We start from the raw sequence: 13480 nt of genomic DNA, 5'->3' as shown, positions 1-13480 counted from the left end.
GCTTGTATAGCAGGCGTCAAATCCCTCTCATCCGTTTCCTCAATCGTATTCAGCGTACGAGCAGGTACCTGCTCAGGCTTATCAGCCTGAACAGGTGTGGCTGATTCGTCTGGTGCTGTACCTGGCAAGGCGGGAGGTGTAATGCTTTTCTCCCTGTCATAATTGTTGATAGGGAGGTCTGGCTCCCACGCTGGAAAGTCATCGAAACCACCTGCAGGATCCAATACGTCCGCAAACTCTGCATGCTCATCCAAAACCTTAGCCACGATCTCCTTGAATCGGCTGGCACCCAGGATGTCGAGCTATTTGTATAGCACATCCTCAAAGTCTTGCTCGCTGAGTGCAGGTGTTGTTCTGCAAACGGGAGAGGATGGGCGGACGGGAGAAGTCAAATCGACTATAGTAATAGAATTACAAAACAGCGTTAGCATAATGAAGGTTGATCATGTATAAGCTTCGAAGTCTGTGCTTACCTGGCTCGATAGCTGTCTGAGGCTGAGATTTCGCCTTCACCTTTTTAGGCTTAGGCTTAGACGGATTGATGTCTGGGAGTTCGTCTGCATCTGATGTAAATCCAGACGTTTGGTATGCTTCGCATTGTTTCCGATGTACCGTCATACGGTCAGGTGGAAACGATGCGAAGCAGTAAATGCAGCGAGACAACCGATTGTCTTCTTCAGGCTTGATATAAACCTTGACGTCTTCCTCTTCATCTGAATCCAGCACAGATATCGCTCTTCTTTTGCCCTTCTTGGGGAGCTCGTCCCATGTCACAGGATCACGATCTATGGCTGCAGCCATAGATCGTCGGAAGATGATGTTGTATTATAGGCGTCACGTGACGCGCGACCTACGGTGCGCGTCGCCTCGGGGTCTCGTTCGGAGACCCTCTCGGAGACTCTCTCGGAGACCTTTTAGGAGATGTTCTCGTAGACGTCTAACTAGTACCTTGTAGTAGTTAGACATCCGTTATTACGTTGCTATGCCTACCGTTACCTTTCCCCAGTCCCGCGACCTTATTACCTCAAGACCAGGCAGGTCGTCTGCCAGGCCTTTTAGAATAACGGATCACCAAAGGACCCCGGCTGGGAACGCGAAAGGGGGTAGTGATGGGATCCCGCTGCACATCGGTGCTAGCGGTAACCCTAGTGGTCCGGAGAGCCACCTCACTCTGGTAGGAGTGTTCTACCCGCAGGGAATACCTGTGCAGGCAGTGATGATGGTAGATTCGGGAGCCACGGGTATGTTTATGGATCGGACGTTCGCGCGGATCCATAACTTTGATGTGATAGACCTAGAGAGTCCTAGGACCGTCACGGTCATCGATGGAAGAGAGATTGTGGGTGGTCAAATCACCCAAAAGGCACATGCTATTGTGCGAACGGGATTGCACCAGGAGAAGGCGGAGTTCTTCTTGACGGATTTGTGTGGGTACGCGGCGGTCCTCGGGATCACATGGTTACGACACCATAGCCCACACATCCAGTGGGACACGAATACAGTAACCTTTGCGGACGACTGTCTGAAGAAAGGATGTGTCAAGAAGGTAGAGGTAGTATGCTCCCCCGACAAGGTGGAGATAGAGACGCGGAATATCGATCCGCTGTCGAGAATGAAGGAGCCGATCACGGAGAATCTCGTGGTGGCTCAAATGCAGATGACGAGGGAGGACGAGGAGCGGGCCCGCAGGCCAGACCTGTGGGATTGGGACGTCAAGCCCACCGACTCGATTCAAAACGAGCTCGATCCTCCCGAGTACATGGAGAAGTTACGGGACGTAGTGCCGAAGAAGTACCACGAGTATCTCGGAGCGTTCTCCAAGACGAAGGCAGACTCGCTGCCTCCGAAGCGTTCGATCGACCATGCGATCGAACTGAAGCCTGGCACAACTCCCACGTATGGGAAGTTGTACAACCATTCGCAGAAGGAGACGGACGCTCTCAAGGCGTGGTTGGCGGAGAACCAGGCGAAAGGGTTTATCCGACCCTCAAAATCCTCGTGTTCGAGTCCGGTACTGTTCGTACCGAAGAAAGGGGGTGAATTGAGGCTGTGTATCGACTACCGTCGCCTCAACGAAATTACCGAGAAGGACAGGACCCCCCTGCCGCTTATCTCGGAGACCCTAGATCGCCTACGGGGGTCGAAGGTATATACGAAGATGGACCTGAGAGGAGCGTACAACCTCCTGAGGGTCAAGGAAGAGGATGTTTGGAAAACCGCGTTCACGACACGCTATGGTCTGTTCAAATGTCTCGTCATGCCATTCGGTTTGACAAACGCGCCGGCGACGTTCCAGCGCTGGATGAATCAGGTCTTCCAGGACATGTTGGACGTGTGTGTGGTCGTCTACTTAGACGACATATTGATTTACTCCGCCGACCAGGAGACACACGACGAGCACGTACGGGAAGTGCTGAAGAGGCTACAGGCAAACGGCCTGTATGCAAAGGCGGAGAAGTGTGAGTTCGACACGACGGCGACGGAGTTCTTGGGGTATGATATTGCCCCTACAGGGGTCAGCATGAACCCGTCGAAGGTGAAGTCGGTGTTGGAGTGGGCGGCGCCTCGAAATATTCGAGGCCTGCAGTCGTTCTTGGGGTTCGCGAATTACTATCGCCGGTTCATACAGAACTACTCCAAGAAGATCCAAGGCATGACGGCCTTGACGAAGAAAGGGGTGAAGTACCACTGGCCGGAGTCAGCGGACGCTGCCTTCAAGGAGTTGAAGAAGGCGTTCACCGAGGCGCCCATCCTCGCCCACTACGACGAGGAGCGCCAGGTGGTACTGGAGACGGACGCATCGTCAGGTGCAATGGGGGCGGTGATGTCGCAGGCAGGGGACGACGGGAAACTACATCCCGTGGCGTTCATGTCGAAGAGCCTTACATCGGCTCAACGAAACTACGACGTACACGATCGCGAGCTGCTCGCCATTGTGTACTGCTGCCAGATATGGCGGCATTACCTGGACGGGAAGTTCCCGGTGAGGATCCTTACGGATCACAAGAACCTGGAGTACTTCAAGAAGGACAAGATGTTGTCCCATCGACAAGCGAGGTGGTCTCAGTTACTGAACCAGATCTCGTACACATTGGAGTACAAGCCGGGGACGGAAAACGGGAAGGCTGACGCGCTCAGCAGAAGAGAGGAGTTGATGGAGGAGACGGAGCCTAAGCAGGCAGAGACCCTGTTGCGCCCCGTCAATGCAGACGCGCTGGTGGTCAGCGCAGCGACGGTACAACCCCCGTTGCGGTTGTGCGGAACGATCCCCGTCATAGGAGATTGGTTCCTGAAGGCGTTGATCCCTGCGGGACAAGAAGATCCGGTCGCGAGAGACCTAATCAAAGGCGTCAAGGAGGGAACCTTGACGAACAGTCGGTACAGCTTGAGCCCGGGAGGCGCGCTCATGTACGACGGGCTGGTGTATGTTCCCGATGCGGGAAGCTTGAAGACGGAGCTCTTGAAGAGGCTCCACGATGGGAAGACCGCCGGACACTACGGGCGGGACAAGACGGAGGACCTGGTAAGTAGAGATTTCTACTGGCCGGGCATGAAGATGTGGATTAGCCAGTACGTGGCCAGTTGCGACAAGTGCCAGAGGAATCGGAGGCCGAGGGCCAAACCAGTTGGTGAACTGGCTCCCCTGAAGGCGGAGACGGAGCCCTACCAGTCGATTACGTGGGACCATATCACGGACCTACCGGAGTCGAGGGGTTCGAACGCGATCCTGGTGATCGTCGACCGCTTCAGCAAGCGGGCACATTTTGTGCCTTGTCGGAAGGACAACGACGCCAAGGTCTTGGCGCAGATGTTCCTGCAAGAGTGGGTACGGTTGCACGGGTTCCCCCGGCAGATCATCTCGGACAGGGGAACGCTGTTCACGTCGAGGTTCTGGAGGGAGTTCTGTGAGTTGTCCGGTGTCGAGCCTAGTTACTCGACCGCCTTTCATCCTCAGACGGATGGTCAGACGGAACGTAGTAATTCGACGCTCGAACAGTACCTGCGGACGTACGTCAACTACCAGCAGGACTATTGGACCGATTTGTTACCCATGGCGGAGTTCGCCTACAACAACTCGAAGCACTCGGCAATCGGCATGTCGCCGTTCATGGCATCGGAAGGGCGAGAGCACGCCGTCGAACTCCCCATGCCCATCGCCAAGGATTCGGCCGTGGAGTCGATACAGGAGTACAGGGAACGGATGAACAACATCTGGGAGTCTGTTAATGTCGCGCTGAGACAGGCCAGGGAGGATATGGCGAAGTACGCGAATCGGAAGCGTACGGCGGTACCGGATGAAGGGTACAATGTTGGCGACATGGTGATGTTGTCGTCGGCTCACGTCAATACCGTGAGGCCGAACAAGAAGTTGGAATGGAAGACCTACGGCCCGTTCAAGATCACGGAGGTCGTAGGGGAAGGTCGCATGGCGCGACGTTTGGAGTTGACACCGGGGATGCGTAGAATCCACCCGGTGTTTCATGTTTCGCTGCTCATCCCGTACAAGCCGAACGAGCTTCCCGGGAGAGCAGTAGACCCACCCCCTGAGCCAGAGGTGCTGGACACCGGAGATCTGGGGTGGGTGGTATCGGAAATCGTACACTCCAAGGAGTTGCGTTCAACGCGCGCCGGGCGTAGGACCCAGTACTACGTGCGCTTCGAGGGGTACGGGGACGAGCACAACGAGTGGGTTAGCCCATCGGATTTCCACCACGACGATGTGCTTGTGCTGGAATTCCATAAGCGACACCCTGAGCTGCCGGTGCCGGGTCGACAAGAGTACGGCAATGCTTGATGCGTTCGGAGCTCGCATCTAGGAGGGGGATCCTATTATAGGCGTCACGTGACGCGCGACCTACGGTGCGCGTCGCCTCGGGGTCTCGTTCGGAGACCCTCTCGGAGACTCTCTCGGAGACCTTTTAGGAGATGTTCTCGTAGACGTCTAACTAGTACCTTGTAGTAGTTAGACATCCGTTATTACGTTGCTATGCCTACCGTTACCTTTCCCCAGTCCCGCGACCTTATTACCTCAAGACCAGGCAGGTCGTCTGCCAGGCCTTATATGTTGTCGTACGCTGGATCGGACCAAGTGTCAGGGACAATAAAAGCCAGAGACTCGTTGGTGTAAAGCTGTTTGAGCGTCGCAAGCTCGGTCGACCAGGGTGAATGTAGACGATCAGGCTGGAAATTACGAGACGCAACCGTCAAGACTGCCCATTGCCAGAGCTGTGGTAATGGTGTTCCTGCGGTGCGAAAGACCGATTCAACATGCCGAGCAGCGTCTGTGGCTGTCATGCTCGTGTTGAAGTGCACATATTGTATGTGCTGCATAGCTTCCAGTGCTTCGACCGTACTGGATTGATGTCCTCGTACAGAAAATCCTGTTTTCAGGCGTTCACGTACAAACGAACCGCACGCAATGAAAACGACCTGCAAGTCAAGTTCAGTATGTACTTGCCCTTGCAGAGAAACACTATACGTACTCTGCTTTGCCTGGATATCTTCATATCCTTCGTCTTGGCTGGCCCAGGCTGATAGACCTGTTGCCCCACCCCACCTCTAACCGAGTAGCCTCCATTTGCCAATCGTCTATGACTACCGACTCCAGAATGTGCACCGGCCGTTTGCTTGGCAAATGTAGGCGGAGCTCTTGCCAGAAGGTTGTCGAGCTTTCTGCCAGGGGCAATGTACGGTGCAACCTTTTGCGGAGCTGTGACATCTCGTTGAGCCGACTGTACAACCTCTGGGGGAGCAGATGCCGGGGTTGTATTCGTGCGGAGACCTTGAGGAGGTGGAAGAGGGGGGGCGACGCCAGCAGCAGGAGGTGGGTAGCCTGTATCAGCCTGAGCAGGCTGACTTCCTGGTGCGATAGTAGGAGCAGCAGGCTGAGCCATTCCCATGGTCAGGAGAAGAGTTTGAAACGCCTGGAGGGCTTCGGGAGTGATGGCAGGGAGAGCTGGAGCGGACATGATTCGATAGCGGTCGTTTGAAGCAGGAGGTATGCGATAGTAAGAGCGAAATGAATGATATGTTTAGGCAGTGCAGGCAGATACGTTGGCTGAGATAGGCTAAACAGGTGTACGGCAAAACAGGCTGTGACGAAGCTCAAAGAGGATCCCTTTTTGGGTTCATTAGTCAAGTTTTGAAGAGCTTATCTTTGTTTTTGGGCCGGGTGGATTCATTTGAGCCCTCTGGTCCGCGCGCGAGCGACGAAGGCTTGGTATTTTTATTTTCCAGAGTGACTATGCATTTTTCAGTCGCTTGACACAACCGGCGCACTATAGGCGGTAGGCGATCGGCGAGAGATCGGGAGAGAAACGGTACAAGCGTTCTATTTTGAAACATCTAGCTATCTACTACTAGCATAATCTAGTCCATCTGAACAGCTTGAACAGGTCCGAGGTTCATCATTTCATCCGGTCCTTCTATTCGGGAACGATACTGCGTTCATCTTCGTGCTTGGCAGGTTGCTACCAATTATATATCAGCGTCGAGATTTGTGAAACAGCAGCACCACGACGTGGCGATCTCACCAGTTCTGACGCCGGGGACAGTTTCAGAGAGTTTCACCCCTCGCGCTCAAGCTCGTCGATCGCGTCCTTCAGCTCTTCGACCTCCTTGAGCACAGCGCCAAGGTCGTCTTTCTTCAGCTGATTGCCAGCGTGCCTGCAAAGACTCTCGACTACAGCCAGAGCTTTACGAACTCGGCGTTCTTTCGCAGCCCGGGTGGGCTGCAGGTCGACAGCGCTGGCAGAGGGTTCTTCGGCGGGGGTGACAGTCTGACTCGTAGCGGAGCACTAGGTGATGGACGAGACGTCCTGCAAACATCTCTGCGAGCGATCAGTGCTTGTTGCTATGGGACTTGCTTCGATAGACTGACTTTGTCTGCAGGCCCGGTGCCACCCGCTCCAGCGCCATCATGGCTTCGTGCATGCTGTGGGTGATTCTGCAGCGGAGACGAGCAGTTCTGGGGTCAGATGAACGACAATTTGGTAATACAGATCACGTCGGGCTCACCGCAGCCAGGCGTCGAACGCTGCTCATGACTTTCTCAACGGTAAGCGGCACCAACTGCTGGTCCCCGATCCTGATGATGAGCCACTGGACCAGTCGTCGTTTCTGCGCGTCCGTATTGGGGGGGAAGAAACCGTGGGGAGCCGACATCACAAGTCCCAAAATTTGGGCATCCGCCTGTTCTGCAGAGAGGACCGGAATCTCGGGAAGCTTATATAGCCTGGCGACAAGATTATCCGGGTATTCCATCTTGTCCAAGACTACTCCAATCCCAGGAAACTTGTGCTGTGTATGATGAAGCCGGCGGCGTAAGTCAACAAAGCTTGCAATACAAGAAGTTACACGAACTCCTGATTCCCTCACCTTGACTTACTTAAGCTGACTTTGGGGAGGTGAGCGAGTCGGATCAAGGGAGAGCGCGTCCTCAAGCTACTGGAATTCTCTCGTGCACTCCTTCGGAACGGACTGGAAAATCGATAGTGATAGCCGATTCTGGCTAGAAGAGATCGATTGATATCGATTAAGAGGGACTGAGTGGAAAAACGCACCCTTTTAGAATCTCGAACATACCCCACGCTCGATAAACTCACGATTGGATTATACTGAAGTGGCGGACGGAATCGGTAGCTTGATAGTTTCTGAATGACTCACATAAGGAACGTCTCGCGCTCTGTTCTGTCTTCGGGTGCCCTATATATCTTATACTTTGCCCCCGCGCCATGGAGAAAGAAAGGAGCTAAGAAGAAGTCCGTTGTGTTTCTCAGATTTCCAAAGGACGACTTCCTGTTGCCTGTTGCCTGTTGCCTGTTGCCTGTTGCCATCATTCCGTTGATCATATCATTTGGCTCGTCACCCCAAAACACCGGTCGCGCGTCGGGGATACCGTTCGCCGAAACCTGCTGTTTGTGATACCGTACCATCATACCAGCCGAGTAAATCAGGTTCGATCTTGGGAGAGACCCGCAGCAAAATCGCTCGAGAGCAATACTTGATACAAAAGGTCTCCTAGTCAAGTTATGTCCTGGTTTTCAGCTTAAAGATGAAAGCGATCGTAAAGCTGCCACTGATGGCAGTATCGATAGGATATCAGCTATGGCGAACGCTGTTACAGTGGGATTTCGCTTTCCTGCTCGATTCCGATATCTACGAAATCCACATATACATATGATCCGGAATGTTTCAACTCGTCCCTTCAGCACCTCTTTAGCAAGTCAAGGCAAATGTCGTGCATGCGCTTGAGCTCGGCAGATCCCGCTGATCCCCTTAGGAGCGATCCTTCCACCAACCCAGAGCAGCGAATCTAAGCCGTGGATCAATTCAAATCAGCGTTGTGCGGGGAACCGGATATTCGAGAGACTTACGAGGTCGTCCCGAAATCTTGGAGATCCAAGCGACTCATTCAGAGACGGTCCTGGCGATTGAGACTCGCTAGCAGTAGGAATTCCAGGTTCGGCACTGGCAGACGCCTCGTTCGATTGGACACCGGCGCTAGTAGAACTTTCCGCTACCTCAGGAGTCGCTTTGGCTTCGACGTCCTTAGCTTCCTCAGAGTCTGTTTTAGGTTCGCCTTCGATATGAGAGGTGAAACTACAACCTGCCCTGCCGAGTGTACAAACGATGCATGGTCGCCCGTCACCCCAACTTAAGCAAGGAAGACGTTGCATGCCGGTCGGCGGAGGTTTGGTATGGCCCGCATCTTTCTTACGGCAGCCATCGCATCGGTCTGCACCCGAAAACAGGCGAAGTCTGTGATCGCTCGTGTATTGATAGAGACGCTGTGAGTGAACCATAGTCAGTCAGTCTCATCAGATGTATCTCATATCCATTCGGCTTACCTTTTCATGCTCCGACAGTTCATCGGTGTTCACCTTCCGAAACGCTTCCCTGACCGCCGAGATGACGTCTTGTCCCATAGTGAGGCGGGAGATGAATCGAGGAAGCTTTGTATCCTGAGGAACGGCGGGCGTGATGTCTCGAGTAACGGTCGGACTGATTGCATCGACAGTGACCTGTTGGTGACTGGGCCTTGGTTGAGCAGATGTAGCGGTGCTCGCACTGCTCTTCGCATTCGCGGCGCTCGAGGTAGTCGGGACGGTCCAATTTGCAGTCCTCGTCATCTCGTATAGGCCTCGAATGTCGGATCCAGCCTTGTCTTTGGCGACTCGAGACCTGCGAGGTGCTACCGGTCGGTCGGATTCGGTTCCGCTTTGTGTGTATGATTTGCCAACAGTGGAAAGCAGCTGCGAGGCAGAATAGGTCGTTGAACCCGAGTCATTTCGGGAATGTAGACTGGGAGAGTAGTCCTATTCACAGGGGGTATCTGCTCAGCGTTGACCGATCATGGCTATCGATGTTAACTACTTACATCTCTCAAACCTGGCGGAGGTCGCTTAGGCTTTCTCGGCGTGTCCGGATCACGCTTCCGTTTTCGTTCAGTCTTCTCGGTATCTTCTCCGCTGTCTTCAGCTTGACTATCATTACGACCGTTGCCTTCACTACCGTCGTCCGATCCCAGGCTAATCACTTCAAGGTCTTCCTCCTTGACTGAGGCCTGCGTTCCTGGTAACCTTCCTTGAGCCTGTTGGCTTGCTTGTCGAGCGAACTCCTGAAGCTGCTCGGCTGAAAATTGCGACCAGTCCATTTTGGCTATAGTACTGGTATGTTAACGATCGACAGCCGCGATACCAGGTGGTTTCCGAGATGCTTACGTTCAGACGGAGAATCGTTGATGCAGGTGAATCTAGCGACTCCTCTGCTCTAGGCATCGGGGTAACGGTTCTATATCTGTAATCGAGTAGCATGCGGGAAGTGGTATCAAAGACGATTTTATGTATAGTCGCTAGTCATGATACGTCGGCATACCGAACGCGTCTAGAAACTGGAGAAGCATCGATGTGATCAACAAAGAAAATTTCCGATGATCAGTTCATCTGGCTCGTCACCCCAAATACACATTGTATTTCGGGGGTTCCTTTGACCAGATGTGGATCACGCAACTGAGACAAAACGACCATCGGCACCGAAGATCCGATGCAAAATGAGTGGTGTTGACGATAACGGCGATCGGGCAAGAAACGGATACAACAACGAGCAACAACAGCACAACCGGGTTCTTGTCAACATTTTCAGGACATACTGTAACATCGTACGATGTATACTATAGGAACAGCAGACTATCTTCAACCCGTGGAACCATCTTTTCGAGACGTCACTGGTCGTCTGGCTTCTGCCTTTTGTACCGGTCAATCGGACCAGCTTGGACGCATATCCGTTGTTTTCAGATTTCGGAAGCCTTCGAAAGCGCGTTTCAACCTCGCAAGCCACTGTTCGATGACGCGCCCCGTCAGCCAAAATCAGAACAGAACCGATCTCGCGAGCGCTCCCAACGAACCTTTGATATTCGTTCACTTCGTCAATGATCCCTTTTGCCATACCTTTTAACGCATCCACCTCTTCGATCATCTCCTTCATGAGATCAGGTACCTCATCAATGGTTATGCCACCGGTCGAATGTATATCCGGTTGTACCTTCATCAGGAAGGTCGCAGTAGAGACTGTCTTGCGCCAGAGAGCCCTTCTATGACGCTGGATGTCTTCAAGCGTAGTAGACAGTGTGTCTGGGTTGATCGAGGGAGTTATCCTGACGCTCATATCCGTCTTTGCCTGTTTGTTCGCCTCTGCCGGTTGTTCCGTCTCTGTCGGTTGGTTCATCTTTGCCGCTTTATACGTCTTTACCGGTTCAGCTGCGATGAGCAAGGGAGATGGCGATTGGGAGGGGACCTCGATGACCTCCACCATGTCCTCAAGTTCTCGCTTGTCGACGGCCTCCCTGAATCTCGGCGCCGAGACAGCGGTCTCTTCTCTCTCTCGCACGATGTCTGTGCACTCCTCATCTCTATGGGATCGAGGTGTAGCGTTCGCGTAGACAGGGGCGACCTTACCGCCGCCTGCTCGACCGGTGAAACTGCAGCCGCTCCTCAGCAATGTGCAAAGCACGCACGGCCGTCCCATCATGCCCAGACATGGCAGGCGCTGCATGTCCTCAGGAATATGCTTGAACATCTTCTTCCCAGACTGACAGTGATCGCATTGGTCGTTGCCCTCGAAATGTTGAAGATCGTGACTCGCCATGAGCTTCAGAGCGCGCTGTGAAGTGGATGCCCTCCATACAATATCAGACACTACACCGATGTATCTCCAGCACGAGAGTCGACACTTACCTCCTCGTTTCCCGAAAACTCGCATTGAGCTTCATCTTCCGCCTCCTGAAATAATCGTCTCACAGCAGTGATCGCATCCTCGTAGGGTACTAGTTTAGCAATGTATCTTGGAAGATCGACCTTCCATCTGGGTAAGGCGCTAGAAGGCGCGTAGTCTCGATCGTTTCCCGCCTTGCCCTCGGATGTCAGGACAGGCAATTCTCCTTCCAACCAGCCGGAAGCGGTGGTGGTATCGATCAGAGTTTTGATCGAAGCTCCTGCCCTCTCCTTTGCATCCCGAGTCGATCTTCTGTCCCATTTGCCGTGCTGGTATTCGCTGGCCGCGATTTAGGTATACGGTACGAGCCGGTTTTCCGAACTTGGCAGCAAGCTGGCTCGCGGGTTTTCGAAATCGTAACGGGACTTCTTTCGAGGTGGCTCACAATCGAGGCCCGCACCAATAGTCTTCTGTGATGAACCAAGACGGTATCGTAAATGTCTGCTTCTACGACGTTAAATGAATCGATAATTACGTTGAAAGGCTCGACCCTCGAAGCAGTAATCCGGCCTTCCCTTGGTCCACCGCTCCCGCCAGGTAAAGTCAGCCTTCGTCGATTCGCCTGGAACCCCCCCGCTGGCGGAGTTTCTACCCGAGATTTCGATGAATCGCGTCTTTCTTTTCCACTCTGCGGCGGCTCATCGAGAACGATGATAGACGGAGAGGATCGATCGGAATCATACGCCACCTCTTTTCGCGCAACCGCCGTAGCCTTGGAGTAGGTTATCGGATGGAAACTTGTGGCTAGATATTCCAATCGACTTCTGGTCAGGTCACTCGGATTGCTCGGCGTCATATTCGGTCGAAGCGCTCCCTTGACTACAATAGAGAACGTGAGCAATCCGGTCCGTTCGTCTCGTAGAAAGCAGAGGCGAGAACGCAACGACTCACAGTAAGCGCGAAGACGGCGAACCCGCTTGAAGTTTCCCGCGTGGACTCTGTGGTCCTGAATCGTTTGGCCTTGCTTTCCTGAGAAAGGATATCGGTGCGATTCCCCAAATTCATACACGTTGTATCTATATACTCGAGCTTCTCGACACTTTGCTTGGGTGGATCATGCAAGCTATTTGGAGGACAATCGAACGGGCGATTCTCGGCTGGAGGATCGTCGCGCAGATCCGTCCGCTTGGTTCCCAACTCTGGCTCGAGAACGATGGTCATCACGATATTAGTATCGGTATCCCCACGTCCGCTCGTCTGGAAATCCCAGCCATTGTTGCCCATATGTTACAAGTCTGATGCTATACCCATCCTCTATATCTACCGCCTTTTACAAATACGAAATATCGATGACTTATAAGTATGATGGATTGATAGAATGTCATGTCCCTCATCCCGCTCAAACGATCTCATCATGTTGCCGTCCGAGCATCTCCGCAAAGGACCTCTTAAGGCTCCGGCTTTCCTGCTCGACCTGCTTTAGCGCATCCTCAACAACGCTCATGACCTCTGCCTCATCCGCCTCCTCGATCTCTCGGCAAAAGTCCTCCATCATCCCCAAAGAGAATCTCATCTGTCTGACAAGTCGTCTTTTCTGACGAACTAGTGGCACACGAGTGCCGCGGGACTTTGACCGAGCGTGTTGAGTTTCGAACACGTTGTTCTTCGATGGTGGCTTTTGGAAGGTCCTCTTTGTTGGCGGGACATACAAGACCAAGGCCTGCTGCAGTGAGTTACCGGCTGAGACTGGCGGGTCGATGGCGCGTTGCTGTGTAGCAGCGGCAGTCCAGCCACAACGGCTACGCCCAGAATCGAAACTTGGTCTTTGAGAGTTGCGAACAGCGACACTCTCAGCTTCAGAGTCCTCCGAATAGACCTCCCATGGGAACGGTATGTCTTTCCTGATACGACATCTCGAGTTCATGACGATGCAACAGGTGCATCTGGTCTCGCCTTCGGCCACAATACAGGGCCAGACTACGAGATCGTCAGGGACCTTCCTTTTGTATTTCTGGCACGAATCACATCGTTTTTCGCCTTTGAGATGGATGTGGTCGCGATCAAGAAGCATCGCCTTAAGTCTCTGAAGCAGATTGCATGGTAAGCAGCCTAAACTAGCCAATCGATTGCGCAAAGAGGCTTGCCATGAACACGCGGTTATGCGCTCCGGCCAAGATATCTGCGCATTCCCTCAGCCCTGCAGCGACCACGTTGTCTTTGTCATCACAGATCCTCTGTAGGAGTCGTCTGCCGACAGACCTCGGCTCCC

The 13480-nt window shown here is 53.4% G+C and overlaps 3 protein-coding genes across 3 annotated transcripts; all 3 read right to left on the bottom strand.

Annotated features, from left to right (window-relative positions):
* Positions 1–5058: 5058 nt before the first annotated feature.
* Positions 5059–5969, bottom strand: HD553DRAFT_341320 (uncharacterized protein; the record flags this gene model as incomplete). Its single annotated transcript, XM_046182618.1, has 2 exons — positions 5059–5430; positions 5484–5969. The coding sequence occupies 2 exons, from the start codon at positions 5967–5969 to the stop codon at positions 5059–5061; spliced, it is 858 nt and encodes a 285-aa protein (XP_046037515.1).
* Positions 5970–6566: 597 nt separating this feature from the next.
* On the bottom strand, positions 6567–9655 carry HD553DRAFT_369938 (uncharacterized protein; the record flags this gene model as incomplete). The annotated part of the gene is made up of 7 exons (XM_046184157.1): positions 6567–6797; positions 6881–6946; positions 7018–7299; positions 8376–8566; positions 8720–8789; positions 8850–9317; positions 9380–9655. The coding sequence occupies 7 exons, from the start codon at positions 9653–9655 to the stop codon at positions 6567–6569; spliced, it is 1584 nt and encodes a 527-aa protein (XP_046037514.1).
* Positions 9656–10321: 666 nt separating this feature from the next.
* HD553DRAFT_369936 (uncharacterized protein) lies at positions 10322–12590 on the bottom strand (the record flags this gene model as incomplete). Its single annotated transcript, XM_046184156.1, has 5 exons — positions 12163–12590; positions 11657–12085; positions 11235–11540; positions 10406–11160; positions 10322–10337 (listed from the first exon to the last, which is right to left on the bottom strand). The coding sequence occupies exons 1-5, from the start codon at positions 12493–12495 to the stop codon at positions 10322–10324; spliced, it is 1839 nt and encodes a 612-aa protein (XP_046037513.1). The 5' UTR covers positions 12496–12590.
* Positions 12591–13480: the final 890 nt, after the last annotated feature.

The sequence above is a fragment of the Filobasidium floriforme genome (genome assembly GCF_021052385.1).
Source record: "Filobasidium floriforme strain CBS 6241 chromosome Unknown HD553scaffold_8, whole genome shotgun sequence".
In the NCBI taxonomy this organism is placed as follows: Eukaryota; Fungi; Basidiomycota; class Tremellomycetes; order Filobasidiales; family Filobasidiaceae; genus Filobasidium; species Filobasidium floriforme.
This window is presented reverse-complemented; position numbering and strand designations above follow the sequence as displayed.